Genomic DNA, 15,183 nt, shown 5'->3' with positions numbered 1-15,183 from the left:
TCCAGGTAGGATCTCACTTGATGCCCAGGTCGGCCCGGGCCATGTGCTTCCTCCTAGCTGGAATGGCAGATGGGCACCCGTGCCCAGTCACTGAGTAAGCTGTAGTCTTGTAAACTTGTATGCCCAGCCTGGCCTTGAACCGTGATCCTCTGATCTCTGCCTCTGGGGTGACAGGATGACAGGCTGGAGCCACCGTGCCCAGTTAAAGGAAACACCTCCTGGTTTCTCTTGGGCATATCCTGACGACCCTGTAGCCTTGCTCAGCGGGGCCTGCAGCCCCCACCCCGAGCAGTGGGGCTCCCTGCTCTCCGGGGACCCAGAGCCCGGGCGCCACCTGTAGCCGGACTCCCCACATAGGGCTTCCTGGAGCTAACCAGGGCTTCCACTGTCCCCGATGCCCTGTGGCTCGTGGGCTGGGCCCAGCTCCTGCCCGCCATCACGTCCCTGAGGCTGGGCATGGCACTCTCCCACCATGCCCGGGCTGGAGTGCCTGCTGCCCAGTGGTTTCTGGCAGCACTGGGATTTGAACTCAGGGCCTCGTGCTTGCAACACAGACACTCTAACACTTGAGCCACACCCCCAGCTCTTGCTTTGGCTGTTCTTTAGATAAGATCTCATGCTTCCTCCTCGGGCCAGCGTGGACTGTGATTCTGGGAGAGACGGACGGAGTGAGACAACGTGTGAGCCCCCTTTCCCAGCCTGCACGTGGATAGATGGTTCTAGGAACCTTGCCATGGCTGGCCTGGAGGCGCCCTCTTTCCTTCTCTGTCTCTGGAATGGATGCCATTAAGGGGCGTGGAGGAATGTTTTGGACTTTGGATTTTTCAGATTTGGAACCTACATGGTCACACACACACTCTCACACACACACTCCAGGAACGTTCTGGAGGAGGGGCCTAAGTCTTCGTCTCTGGTCCCCACAGGCTGGCAGCAGCTGCAGCTCTCCCACGCGGGCAGGGGTGGAGACGTCCATGTGTGGTGTTGGTGCAGCACCCAGCCGTGTCAGGGCAGGGCCTTTTCAGAACGGGATGGACGATCAACCTGCCAGAAACGCCTTGTGCTTTGCTGGTTCTGTGGCACCTCTGGGAACCACTTGGTGCGCTGTCCTGGGCAGGACTGCTGTGCATGTGCCATGTGTGGGGTGAGGGCCATACCCCTCTGTGTCCACCCTCTGGGGTCCAGGTGCTCTCCCACTAACTGAATTTGGGGCACGTGTTAATTCCCTTCCTCTCCCAGGATCACAGGGCCTGGCGTGGCACGCTTCCTTGGGCACTCAGAGCTCTCCCCGGGAGAGCGTTCCCCAGCAGCGTGCAGTCTGGCTGTGTCTGTGGGTTTGTGTCTCATGGGTTGGGAGAGTGCACATCGCCTGGCAGATTCCATCCCTGTGCCCTCGTGGAGGCTGGGTAGTGGGTAACAGGCTCACGTGAAGTCACCTTCAGGAACTCTCCGTGTCAGGTTGTTTCCGGGCTTATCTGTGCTGTTTGAGTCCTGGGCCGGGTCTTCCCGAGCCGGCAGGTGTCTGTCCGGGGTGTCTGTCCTCTTCTGGGAGTTGGGGTGTCCTGTTGCACAATTGTGGTGTCCTGGCTGCCCTTGGCAGGGCCCCTGTGGCTGGCAGCACCTTCTCAGGGCGCCTGGAGCGGGGCTGGCTGGGGGCTCAGGCCCTGTGATGGAGCACTGGCCGGGCTGGGGCCTCAGGCCACGCAGGGGAGAACGCATTGTCCCTGTGCTCCGGCCAGCATCTCATTTCCAGATGTTTGCATGCTGTCAACTCAAGAGCAACAGGCACATTTCAGACCACTGTGCCCTGGGAGGGGCCGAGGGACGGGGTGAATCTGATCGGCGAGCTCTTCATTTCATGTAAATGAGCCCGGGTGAAGCTGCTCTCCGGCGTCTGTTCAGGTGTCGTCTGGCGAGACAGGGCTAAAACAAGTCTAAACACGGCTCAGTGAACCCTTTATACGATGCGTGGGCTCTCACAAGACGATCATTATGGCCTCAGGACCTTGGAAAGCGGGTAGACAGTCAGGCCAACTGCCGTGGAGAGGGCCTGTCACCTCAGCTGCTGAGGAGGCCGAGGGCTCAAGGTTGGAGGTGCCTGTGGGAGGCGTGAACCAAGGCCTTGTCTGAAACGCAAGACCCAGACAAGAGCACAACGGCCAGGGGGCAGGGCCAGCTTGGGAACGGCTGCCTTGCCAGCCCAAGGCCCTAGGTTCAGTCGAGGGTCCTGTGACACACAGCCAAACCAAGGAGCATCTTACGCAGGGCAGGGCGAAAGGCCCCTCATCCTCACGCTTACTTCTTTGAAGCTGTGTTCACTTTGTGGGGTGCGCCCGACTCCCTGACCTGAGAGACCATGTCTTCCGGACTCTCGCTGGCGTCTCCCCTGGTGACCGCTGGACGCTCTGAAGCCAGTGGAAGCAATCAATTAGTGGATAAGGATTACGACTGCCGTCCTTGGCGTCCCGCCCTCCAGGGTGGTAGGAGGAGGAACTTGTGAACTCCCCGTGCCTGCTGGGTGGGGAGATTCAAAGCCAGGACTTGAAAGGATGAACGCTCTTTGAGATGGAGGAGGGCAGTGACCGCACATCCGTAGAAATCAATGGAACCAGGTGAAAAAACTACAGAAGGCAAAGAAGCCACAGAGGTTTTGTCTGACTCCTGTGTGGTTTGGCTGACCTGGCCACACTTGCTGTGTGGATGGATCTGTGTTTCTGTGCCACAGTCCCACCCCTGCCATCAGAGGCCCCTGTCCCCATGGTCCCAGTGGGTCTCGTGGCTCCTGTGCCAAGGTGGCTGTAACTGCAGCCTAGAGGGCGTTTGGCGGTGGGCCTGGGAGGTGAGCAGGGTTACAGGAGGCCCTCGTGATGGAGTGTGGTCCTTCCTGCCTAGAAACTTCCAGGAGCTTGTTCAGCTTCTGCTGGCTCATGTGGACATGGAGAAGGTCACTGTGTACAAGCAGGAGAGGAGAGGGAGGGAGAGGGAGGGAGAGGGCGGGAAGGAGAGGGGAGGGTGGGCCATGCGGCCATCGTGATCTTGGATTCCCAGGCTCCAGACCATGAGGAGAGACATACGTTCTGACCCTGGAGTGAGGGCTGCGGTCGGGCAGGTGGCCTGGGGCGGCTAGGGCTGCCAGTAAGCAGCCGTTCTGGAAACTAAAGGGTGGGTGCTGGGGCGTCCTGGCTGCCGCCTACCCCTGGACAGCCCTGCCCTGGCTTCAGCTGGCCTGTCCATTCCAGCTCTTGGCACCTGGGCTGGGCTGACCCAGGCTCCTCTGCCGAGGGAGGCCTTCCCCTCCCCGACCTCCACCCATCCCGATGGGCGTGAGCACCACAGACTGGGCCCTGCAATCCCCGCTCATCTGAGACCCGCCCAGGCAGAGGAACGAAATGCCAGCAGGAAAGCAGCCTAAACAGGGGACTGGGAGAGGCTCAGGTGACGTGAGTATCTGTCACATGCCATCAAAATAGGCTGGACCCGGCCTACCCAGAAAAGGGACCAGAAGTGTCCATTCCAGGGCTGATCAATAAAGTGTTTATCTGCTCCCGGGATCCACGTGGACAGGGAGGCCTTTGCTGGATGTGTGTATAGATAGATGGATATTGTGTGTATATGTGTGTGTGCATGTGCGCATGTGTGTGCGTGTGTGTGTGTGTGTGTGTGTGTTCTTTTTTTCCGATGTGGGGCTTGACCTCAGGGCCTGAGCACTGGCCCCGAGCCTCTTTGTAATCAAAGCTAACGCTCCACCACTTCAAGCCAGCACCACTTGCAGCTTTTTCTGAGTGGTTCATTGGAGATAAGAGTCTCACGGCCTTTCCTGCCCAGGCTGGCTTTGAACTGCGATCCTCAGGTCTCAGTCTCCGGAGTAGCTGGGATGACTGGCCTGGATGGTTTCTATAGTTTCAGGTTTCTCTTGTCTTCTCTTCTCTTCTCTTGTCTTCTCTTCTCTTGTCTTCTCTTCTCTTCCCTTCCCTTCCCTTCTCTTCTCTTCCCCCCCTCTGTCTTTCTGTCTTTTTTTCCTGTTTTAGATACAATGTAATGAAACAATGGCCTGCATCCTGTCTGATGTCAAAGAGTAAGAATTCAGTTGTATTCTCGACACATAATTGCCAAGTTACTTTGAAAGGTTACATCACAGAATATGGGTTCCATTACACATTTGCTAGTGGAGGGGGGATGAAGGGAGAGAGGGAGGGAGGGAGAGAAGGAGGCAAGGAAAGGAGAAAAGGAAGAAATAGAGAAATGTGGATTCCCCCAGGGTCTTCTTGATGTGTTGGGTAGTTTTAAGTGCTGGGATTGCAGGCATGTGACGCCATACCTGTATATATATATGTAGTCAGTCCTGTGGCGTGAACTCTGGACCTGGGTGCTGTCGCTGAGCTCAAGGCTACCACCCTGTTCCTGGAGTCACAGCACCACTTCTGGTTTTCTGGAGGTTAATTGGAGATAAGAATCTCATGGTTTTCAGTGCCCAGGCTGGCTTTGAACTTGATCCTCAGATCTCAGCTTCCTAGGTAGCTAGGGAGACAGGCAAGAGCCACCACACCTGGCTTAAAAAGCTTTTCTTTAGTTGGTTGTGAAATCAGCTATTGTTTTCTTTCCCCCAGCATTTTAGTTCTTTCCAGTTGTGTGAACTTTCTGTGCACGCTGCTTTTAACCCTCCCTGTTACCTGCCTGTTGGCTGTGCTCTGGCCCTGGGTTGTGTTTTCCTAACTGTGTGCCTCGAGCAGCACGCACCGGGCTTTCCTGGACGTCTTACTCTGTGTGCAGGCGTCTGTGACGCCTGGCTGGCTCAGCCTCCGGTCCTGCACAGCAAGCTCTAGCCAGCCATGGGGTGAAGGGAGGGGTCCAGCTTCTCCCCACAACCTGTGGCCTGGGCCCCGTGGAGGGGAGACCACCCTTCCCGTGCTGAGGAGGGGACACCACCCCTTCCCGTGCTGTGGAGGGGACACCACCCCTTCCCGTGCGGCACCTAGGCTGTGGGAGCAGGGCGTGTCAAGGTCCAGTGCTGTCCTGAATGGGTGTGGGGCTTCCTGAGGCTCCATCGCTGGGAGAGCAGGGGGAGGGGGCGAGGGAACCCAGGAGTATGTGAGTGTCTTCTGGGCACGTAGAGCTCTGATGTGTCCTGTGGGGAGGGTGACTTCCTCTCTTGATCGTGGTGTGTCCCGTGGGGAGGGTGACTTCCTCTCTTGATCGTGGTGTGTCCCGTGGGGAGGGTGACTTCCTCTCTTGATCATGGTGTGTCCTGTGGGGAGGGTGACTTCCTCTCTTGATTGTGGTGTGTCCTGTGGGGAGGGTGACTTCCTCTCTTGATCGTGGTGTGTCCCGTGGGGAGGGTGACTTCCTCTCTTGATCGTGGTGTGTCCCGTGGGGAGGGTGACTTCCTCTCTTGATCATGATGTTTCCCGTGGGGAGGGTGACTTCCTCTCTTGATCGTGGTGTGTCCCGTGGGGAGGGTGACTTCCTCCCTTGATGTAGGTGTGTCCTGTGGGGAGTGTGACTTCCTCTCTTGATCGTGGTGTGTCTCGTGGGGAGGGTGACTTCCTCTCTTGATCGTGGTGTGTCCCGTGGGGAGGGTGACTTCCTCTCTTGATCGTGGTGTGTCCTGTGGGGAGTGTGACTTCCTCTCTTGATCGTGGTGTGTCCCGTGGGGAGGGTGACTTCCTGTGTTGATCATGGTGTGTCCTGTGGGGAGGGTGACTTCCTGTGTTGATGGTGATGTGTCCTGTGGGAAGGGTGACTTCCTGTGTTGATGGTGGTGTGTCCTGTGGGGAGGGTGACTTCCTGTGTTGATCATGGTGTGTCCTGTGGGGAGGGTGACTTCCTGTGTTGATGGTGATGTGTCCTGTGGGGAGGGTGACTTCCTCTCTTGATCATGGTGTGTCCTGTGGGGAGGGTGACTTCCTGTGTTGATGGTGATGTGTCCTGTGGGGAGGGTGACTTCCTGTGTTGATGGTGGTGTGTCCCGTGGGGAGGGTGACTTCCTGTGTTGATCGTGGTGTGTCCTGTGGGGAGTGTGACTTCCTGTGTTGATGGTGGTGTGTCCCGTGGGGAGGGTGACTTCCTCTCTTGATTGTGGTGTGTCCTGTGGGGAGGGTGACTTCCTGTGTTGATGGTGATGTGTCCTGTGAGGAGGGTGACTTCCTGTGTTGATCGTGGTGTGTCCTGTGGGGAGGGTGACTTCCTCTCTTGATTGTGGTGTGTCCTGAGTGAAGGTGACTTCACTGGAGGTTGGTGTCTGTTACTTGCGGTGTCTCTATGGAGTCCAGGTGTCTCTGTGTTATCTCAGGAGGGCTGGCGGGGCCCCTGTCTGCGCGTGGTCTGGGAATAGTGGCTCATGCCAGGAGTCCCACCTGGTGGAATGGGGAGTCAGGTGATTTGACTTTGAGTCTAGCGGGGACCTGATATTTCCCTTCTGCTTTGTGGGAAGAGGTCACCCCTGTGCTCTGTGTGGCACGGCCAGGCATTCCCCTTCTGGGCGTCCCACCGAGTCCGTGGTGCTGTCTCCTGGCCATTGAGCGACGGCTCTCCAGGCCTGGCCCCCGCGCCTCAATCCCCACCACTGAGCCTGGAGGATCCCTGGCTCAAGGCCAGCTCTGTCACGATGTCAGTGAGGGCCACACCTCAGTCAGCAAGCGACAGGACCCCACCTGACAGAGGAGAAAAACGCCTAGGGCTGGGGCGTGGCTCACCTGGCAGAGCACCTGCTTGGCAAAGCCAAGCCCTGAGCTCAAACCCCTAGGTCTTCCACGAAGTGGTTTTCAGGCCCAGGAAATTGGCCAAAGCCCCCGTGTTTGTCTGAGGCAGTGGTCTGACCATGGCTGAAAATTAAATGAGGGGCCTGAAGGCAGGAGTCAGACGGGCTCAGTGGGGTCCCAAGAGGCTTGCGGAACGGCGCAGGGCCGGGGCCCCGGGGGGCACCTAAGGGGGGGGGGCGCATGGCCTGGCGTGTGACCTGTGCTGTCCCCGCAGGGAGAAGATGCCCTTCCACCATGTCACGGCCGGCCTGCTGTACAAGGGGAATTACCTCAACCGCTCGCTCTCGGCCGGCAGCGACAGTGAGCAGCTGGCCAACATCTCCGTGGAGGAGCTGGATGGTGAGAGGCGGCCCTGCCCCGTGCGGCCTGGGGGTGGGGGACCTCGGGAGAGGCCTGGGCTTGGCGGTGGGGCAGCTCCCTGCAGCCCGTCCTGCCTGCGGGAGTGCGCTGGGTTTCTTGGAAATGTGTGGGTGTCGGGAAACACCCACACTGCCCCCCGTCGGGGGTGGGTGCCTGCCTGTAAACCCCCACGTGGGGCCTGAGGCAGGAGGGCTGCGAGGTACACTGGCCAGCCTGTACGGCCATCCTGCCATGGGGAGGCGGTATGTGTGTGGAGGGGGAGGGGGAGGGCCTGTCCTGTGCTCCACTTCTGTGGTCAGCATTTGTCCATGAGCTGTGGGCCCCGTAAAACAATATTATAGAGAGGGAGGCGCCGGGTCAGGTCTAGGAGACGAAGCAGGTTATCGTGCTGGCTTGGTTTCCTCAGTGATGTGTTCCTCTCGTGGTTTTCCCGTGTGGACTTCAGATTTGTCTCTGGCATTGCCACACGCTCACCTTGACGTGGCGCGTTCCGTTCTGCCCCGCTCTCCAGCTCGTGTATTTATTTTGAGACAGAGTCTTGCTGTGTGGTTCTGGAATTTGCGGTCTTTATGCCTCGATGTCCTGAGTTCCGGGACGGCAGGTGTGCTCCAGGATGCCTGCCTGTGCTGTGTGTTACCGTCACAGCTTGGTGGCTGTCCCGTCTCTCAAGGTTCCCTGGCTGACACTGGCCAACTGGTTTGGCCTTGGGCAGGAGGCAGGGGATGGGGGAAGGAGCCCAGGCCCCAGGCAGCTTGTCCTCTTTTCTGCCATGCCTGTCTGCCTTTTAGAGCTTGTGCATTTACTGCTGCAGAGGCTGCAGGCCCTGCAGATGGACTGGGCCCAAGGACAGACCTGGAGATGTTAGAGCTGCTGGGTGTGGCCCCTGGAGTGGGGAGGCTCAAAGGCAGGACTGACAGTTCACAGCTCATCTAGAGGGGTGTGGCCTGACCACAGAGGAGGGGCTCACAGTGGGCGTGGCCAGCGATCAGGGCTTGGCCCCGTGAAAGGGGCGGGGCACATTGGTGTTGGGCGTGGCTCGGAGTGGAAGGGTAGCCAAGAAAGAGTGTGGTGCTCATTAGCAGTGGGCGTGGCCCACATGCACAAGGCTTGGCTTCCATCCCCAGCACAGGAGCTGCTTGCGGTGTGGACAGCCTTCCTGGGCCCCCTCTGGTCACCCTGGCCTGGCCCCAGAGCTTGGCCGGCCGCTGGGTTCCAGGCTCCGCCTGACCGCGTGGTGCCGGGGAGCTGGGGCCTGGAGGTTGTAGAGCGGAGTGGCCAGGCCCAAGGCCCAGGTTGTTTGGGGCTGTGACCAATTTCCCAGGCCAGCGAGGCCAGCAGGCAGCTGGGCTGTGCGGGAGGCAGTGCTGGCCAGGTGAACGGTCAGGGCTCCCTCTCAGTACACCCCGCCTGTCGGTGGGGCCACCGGAGGCCATGTGGATGGGGGGACCCCAGGCGTCCCCTGCAGAGTGTGGAGCCTTGGGCTTCCGTCCTGTCAGCACTCAGAGCAGCCGGGATTGCAGGCCTGTGTCAGTGTTTCATGTGGAATAGGACAATTAAGGAAAACCATGTTCATTGCGTGTCCCTAGTATATCCAGGGAATTTATGTCTGTACAAACTGTGTCAGTAATCCCCTTCCCTTCTCTTTCTTTCCCTGCTTTGACCAAGGCTAGTCTTTTTTCCTGGGGCCTGGGCACTGTCCTTGGACACTTTTTTTCCCAAGGCTAGCACTCTGCTACTTGAGCCACAGAGCCACTTGTGGCTTTTTCTGTGGGTGTGGCACCGAGGAACTGAACCCAGGTCTCTGTGTGTGCTAGTCGAGCATTCTACCACTCGACCACACTCCAGTCCACACCCAGCACTTTTACTAAGATGGACAGCCTTGCTTGCATTCTGCTTCAACTCCTCCTCCACCTTTTGTGTTTAGCCAGTTTTCAGATAGGGTCTCACACTTTTCCCCCCAGGCCAGCCTCTAACCACAGCCCTCCTCCCCACGCCCCCTGCCCCTGTGCTGCTGAGATGTCAGGCCTGTGTCGCTGAGCCTGGCCCTTCGTTTTGTCCCTGATGGGTATTCAGGCTGTTTCCCATGGGAGCTGCTGGGGTCTGGTCCACGCTTGGCTCCCCAGCAGTCCGGCTCTCCCGAGGTCCTCTCAGGCCTCTCCCTGTGTCCTTAGGCTGCACTTTTCATCTCTTCTGACCCATTGTTTTATTGAGAACAGTTTGCTTGCCGTTTATGAAAATCCTTCTGTGCATTAATTAGATATTTTTATTATTAAAGTCTTTTTATTTGAGTTTTCCAGTGGGTGATTTTTTGGGGGGGGGCATAAGATGATGCTATTTGGGCTTAACAGTATAACTACGTATATCTGTATATATACAATGTATACGTGCACATACATATGTATATGTATAAAATTCTATCCTTATTTTAAAATCTGTATGGTTTAAAATATATAAACATTTATATATGTTGAATATAAGGAACATTTCTGTGTGTGTGTGTGTGTGTGTGTGTGTGTGTGTGTATGTGTGTGTGTGTATGTATGTACACCTTCCAGCTAATTAAAAAAAAAGGGTTTTAGGGGCCAGGATTGTGGCCTGGTGGTAGTGTGCTTGCGTAGCCTACACAAAGCCCTGGGTTCGATTCTCCAGAACTATGTTCACAGAAAAAGCCAGAAGTGGTGCTGTGGCTCAAATGGCAGAGTGCTAGCCTTGAGTAAAAAGTGCCCAGGCCTTGAGTTCAAGCCCCAAGACTGGCAGAAAAACAGGAAGGTTTTACAGCATCTGCCTTTTCTTTCTCCTTTCCCTCAACACATTCCTGCACGGCTTTTCCTATTCTCCCCACTTCTTGCTTGGCTCCTAGTTTCTGAGCTGGTATCCGTTTTCTGCATGGCTGGCTGGCCTGTTCACTCGTGGAGACAGTGCTTTGCTTGAACCCCACGGAAGGTGCCATCTGTTTCTAGGAAATGTGCCTGGCCGGCTGCCGACCCTGCCTGTGTAGATGAGGAGACACATCGCTGCACATCTTGAATCTCAGTGAGCGGGTCGTGGCCCTGGCCGGGGCTCTGAGCCTGGAGGCTGTGTGCCCTGTGTGTGCGTCTTTTGTGTGTTTCTAGGTAGTGTGTGCACGCGTGCATGCCTGGGGAGCAGCTGGGGGCCGAGAGCCACTTTCTGGCTTCTCCCCAGCCTTCCTCGTGAACTGCCCGCAGCACCTCTGGCTCAGACCACAGCAAGCCTGGCCCCTAGCATGAGGGGTACAGCAACTTCCAAGTTGCTGACACCCTGAGTTTCGTTAGCCTGGGCTGCAGGGTGTCGGGAGCAGGGGTCTCCCCACCTGTGCCTCTGCTGGACAGTCTGGGTCTCCATCATTCTCGTTCACATCCTGACCCCAGTCTTCCTCCCGTGCCCTTGCCTGTGAAGGTTCTGGCTCTGGAAATGAGCGCACTATGTAAGATAAAGGGCCTACACCATCTTTCATGCTGCCCAAGGCTGGGTTCTCAATAGTTAAGAATTCTTCTTCTCATGCAGCGTCTCCCTGGAAGTACAGAGGTAATAAAACCTTCTATCTAATGTGACACTCATAATGTCCCCTCAAGTGGCTGGTTCTGGAGCTGTGTTCATCTCCTTAATCTATCTCTCTTTGAGCGACATTTATTTCTGGGAGGGCACCTCCAGGGCAGCGGGAACGAGCGGGGACTGACCCCGGTCACGGATCTTTGCTCCGAGCTCATAAACACACTCTGTCCCTTGGCGGAAAGTGCTGTGGAGGAGAGCCGCCTCCCACGGCCCCTCCCAGGGCCCCTCCCGTGAGCTCCTTCTGCTGGCAGCGCACAGCCAGCTCCCTGCACCCCCTAGCCCTCCTCATGTAGGCCAAGTTGGGGCCCCCAGCTGTGCCCAGGCCCGGGAGGCGGGGGGGGGGGGGGGGGGGGGAAGGACGGGACCTCGGACATGGGCGTCCTGCTGCTCCTTCTCAGGCAGCCCGTGTCCGCTCAGCCTTGCCCGCGTATCCCCGAGATCTATGTAGCCCCGCCAAGTTCTATGTAAAAGAGAGAGGGGGCAGCTGCCCCACTGAGGAGGCTGAACAAAGCGCCCCAGCCAGGCCTGTGGCCCAGGACCTTGGTGCCCTGGGCAGCGCTGGAACTAATACGTGCCAACCTCCAGCGCCGGCATGCTGGGGACGGGCAGACGCCGAGAGCCCTCCGCCTCGGGGAGCCTGTGACGCCTCAGCCAGTGTGGTCAGAACACAAGCGTCAGGGCCACAGGCAGCTCTTCTGGTGTGGGCCGCCTTCTGGCCGGGTGACGTGGGATGCCAGTGGACGTGTCCATGACGGCTGGCCCTCGCCCTGGGGTTCAGCTGGGGAGGTGCCCCTGGCACCCCCAAGCCCCTCTGAACCATGTTGTGGCTGGGAATCTGAAATCTGACCTGTGGAGCTTAGTGGAGTCAGCAGAGATCCTGGGTCAAATCCTTGTCAGGCTGGTCAGGGACATCAAGTGTGGCACCCGTGGTGCTTCATCTTTCTGGGGTGTGGAAGCCATGTCTGTGTGTGTGTGTGTGTGCCTGCATATGTGCATGTGTGCACGCATGCGCGTGTCCACAGGCTTGGGAGATTTGGGTACTGATGGCTACTTCTGCCCAGTCCCTACATGACTTGATAAGATGGATGCTGGAGCGTGACCTTGGTGGCACGCGGTGGGACCAGGGCTGGGGGTGGGGTGGGCGCCTTCTGTAGCCCTCTCTTCCTGAAGTTCCGGTAGGGCAGGGGTGGGAAGGGCCGTGGAGTGCAGGCTAGGCCACATTCCAGGCCGTGTTCTGGCCACTCTTGGGCACTGCTGTGCTGTGCGAGATCAGAGTTGTCTCCTTGAAGAGGAGGAAACTGTGGCCAGGAGACGGAAGAACCAGCTTCAGGAACCGTTTTCCACTGCTGTTTCCTCCCGTCGTGCCCTTCTGCCTGGTGGGACACATGCGTGGCCTCTGGCATCCCGGAGGCTGGCTGAGGGTTCAGGCACGGCTGAGCCTGGGTTTTCTTGCAAAGAGCACACGGAAGCAGGAACACGCAAAAGGTGGCATTTTATGGCCTTTTAGCGCCATGTTCTACATGGAACCCACACAGAAGGCGAGCACTGGACACGCCGCCCGCCCGCAGAGTGCCTGCTGCGGGCACAGAAGCAGAGTCGCCTCAGAGGCTGCCAGGGACCCGAGACTAAGACCCCAGTTCTCTGGAAGCGGCCCCTTCGGGGAGCTCCACCGTCGGCTCTGGAGAGTGGAGTCGGCTGGAGGAGAGACTGGAGGTACATGGAGTCCTGGCCAGGGCAGTCGGGCCTGAACGCAGCTGCTTTTGGTGACCGCTGGGAACACTCTAGAATCTCAGAGCCCCAGGGCTGCCCTTCCTCAGCTCCCTGGGGTGTAGCTCTAAGCTGTGGTGGCTGGAGTAGGCTGTGCCTGTTGCCCGGGCCTGGCATACAAAGGCACGAGCTCAGTCGGGAAAGGGAGCTGGGAAGGACTGGGGCTGCCATCCAGTGCCTGCCTGGCAAGCACAAGGCCCCATGTTCAAACCCAGGCCCCAGCGGTGATGAAATAACACCTGAGCCATGTCCCAGGGCGTTGTTTTCTGGAAGGGTCTGTGCCGGGCCCTAGTGCTTCCTCCAGGGCCATTCTACACCATGGGGAGTCTGGGGTCTCAGGTCTCCCAGCCAGCGGAATGGCTTTCAGGAGTCAGAAGTCCTGCTCAGTGGGGGGATTGGCCTCCTCCTCCTCCTCCCCCTCCTCCCCCCCCCCCTCCTCCTCCTCCTCCTCCTCCAGGAGGAGCTGAAGATAGAGGACTCGGATGAGATTTCCGGGGCAGGCTGGTCCCTGGGGATGTTGGCTCTAGGTGACATGGGTCACCTCACATCAGATTGGCTCCCCACCTAGGTGGCATGAAGCTCAGCACAGACCATGGTGGCATTGGGGTGGCCCTCTGCCTAGGGACTCCGGATGGGGGTCCCCAGGGCAGATGTGCGCCCTGACAGAGCTGCCCCCGGGCCTGTCGCTCCAGTCAGGGCCTTTGCCTGTGGTGGGACCAGAGGAGTGAGGTGGGGTAGGAGGTGCTGTGCCTCCCCCGGGCACTGGGGCACTGGGGACAGCCACGAAGCGCGCCAGCCTCTCCCTGTCTCTTCGGCTTTGCTTTCCTCCAGTCAACTTCACTGAAGTGTAATTTATCACCACCCCATTATCTACATCAGCTTGACAGGTTTGCACAGTCGCTACCAAGGCCACCCAGGCCCCCAGCGCTTGCCGTCCTGCCCGGCTCCCTGCCCTGGCACCAGATCTGTTTTCTGGTCTGTGGCTTTGCCTCTGGCTTGGTTGTGTAGAGAGGCCAGAGAAGACACATGGCAGATGATCTGGAACATTCTTTGATCTCCAAGGGTTGTCACGTGTCCTCTGCAGTGAGGCCTGGCTGCCCTGGACAGATTGGCTGGCACGGAGATCTCCAGCCGGGGTCAGGGTCAGGGTGTGGGGGTGACGGGCCTGAGGCAGGCAGCTCCCGTTTCTGGGGAGAATCTCCATCAGAATCGCATCAGTGGCTGATGGCGTCCCCTGTGGCAGGACGTGGCCAGGACACACTCTCGGAAAGGCCAGTCATGGACACCGCTGTGCCGGGTGCTGGGTGCATTGTAACCAGAGATGGGCGACTGAGTCGCTCTCTTTAGAACTTTCATCACCACTGGTGGCTCACGCCTGTCATCTGAGCTACTCAGGAGGCTGAGATCTGAGGATTGAGGTTCAAAGCCAACCCGGGCACTAAAGTCCACGAGGCTCTTATATCCAATTCACCAAAACATTCTCTGAGCTACTTACAGCATTGAGCAAGAGAAACACACTAGAAAGCAGATCGATTCGAACGCACCTCTGGGTGGGAAATCTGCGTGGCTCGGCCGGCCTGTGACGGCGTGGGCTCAGGGCATCTCTCCTCGTCCACAGTGTGAAGAATGACATGCGATCGTGTAGCTTTTCAAGCAGTTTCCACTGGGGCATCAAAGCAAGGCAGAGCTTAAAGCCTGGCCCTGATGGACCACACCTGCAATCGTAACTGCGCAGGAGGCAGACATCTGAGGCTCGTGGATCACAGCTCCCAGCCAGCCCAGGCAGGGAAGTCCGTGAGATTACCTCCGATTAATCATCAGAAAACCAGAAGTGGCGCTGTGGCTCAAGTGGTAGAGTGCCAGCCTTGAGCCTAAAAACGAAGAACAGGGAGCTCCTAGACCCCGAGTGCACGCCCCAAGACTGGAAACTGTTTTTAAAGTAAAAGAAGGCAAAAAAAAAAAAAGGATAGGAAAATGGATATTTAGCAAGAAGATGGCTTCTGGAGAGACCGAGCCCTCTGTCAACAGCACCCTTGAGGCCTGGGTGGAAGTGGGGTGCTGGGGGGCAGAGCTGGGACGAGAAGGAGAGGGGTCCCACATGGACACGCTGGGCTGAGACCCCTCTGTGCTGCTTTGAAACGCTAATAATAAAGCCAAGGGCGAGCGGAAGGGAGAAGGTCTGTCCACACGGTCCCTGCCTCGAGCACGAAGCTCGGGTTTCACTCTCGTTCCCAATAAAGCCTTTCCTTTGCTCACTATTTACTTTTTGTCTGGTGCGCTGGCACCAGAACCAGGCGGCAGAGCTGTGCTGACGGCGTTTGAACGACGGTGTCGACTGGGCCTTGCTGGCACGTCTCCGTGTCTGTGGACACCACACTTCCATTCAGATGAACATGCCCGCTGCCTCCCCACCACCTGGCCATCGGACGCCGTGGCACCCGGGCGGGCGGCTAGCCGGACTGCGAGGCCCTCCCAGGCCCCCCCAGAGCCAGCCTGCGGGAAGGGAAGCCAGGCGCCTTCACAGCAAGACGGGTCTGTGTCTTAGAAACAAAAGCCGCATGTGGTCAGCCTCAGCTCTGGTGTTCGGGGAGTGGAAGGAGCCACGGGACCCCAAGTGACTGGGCCGCAAACTCAAGCTCATCGGACAAGGCGGGGGCCAGGTCTGACCTTGAGGAAGGAGCAGCGTGGTGGGTCCCGCACCGTGGCTGGTGGGACTCCTGTGGCAGGT

At 58.2% G+C, this 15,183-nt stretch overlaps 1 protein-coding gene across 1 annotated transcript in view; it reads left to right on the top strand.

The window, feature by feature from the left end:
• Positions 1-15,183, top strand: part of Caln1 (calneuron 1) — a 96,440-nt gene that overhangs the window by 44,102 nt on the left and 37,155 nt on the right. Inside the window, exon 3 of the mRNA XM_090324088.1 lies at positions 6,970-7,094. Coding sequence (XP_090180214.1) covers positions 6,970-7,094 — 125 coding nt within the window. The remainder of the gene's footprint in view (positions 1-6,969; positions 7,095-15,183) is intronic.

Source organism: Megascapheus bottae, chromosome 34 (genome assembly GCF_031878675.1).
Source record: "Megascapheus bottae isolate mThoBot1 chromosome 34, mThoBot2.hap1, whole genome shotgun sequence".
NCBI classification, from domain to species: Eukaryota; Metazoa; Chordata; class Mammalia; order Rodentia; family Geomyidae; genus Megascapheus; species Megascapheus bottae.
This window is presented reverse-complemented; position numbering and strand designations above follow the sequence as displayed.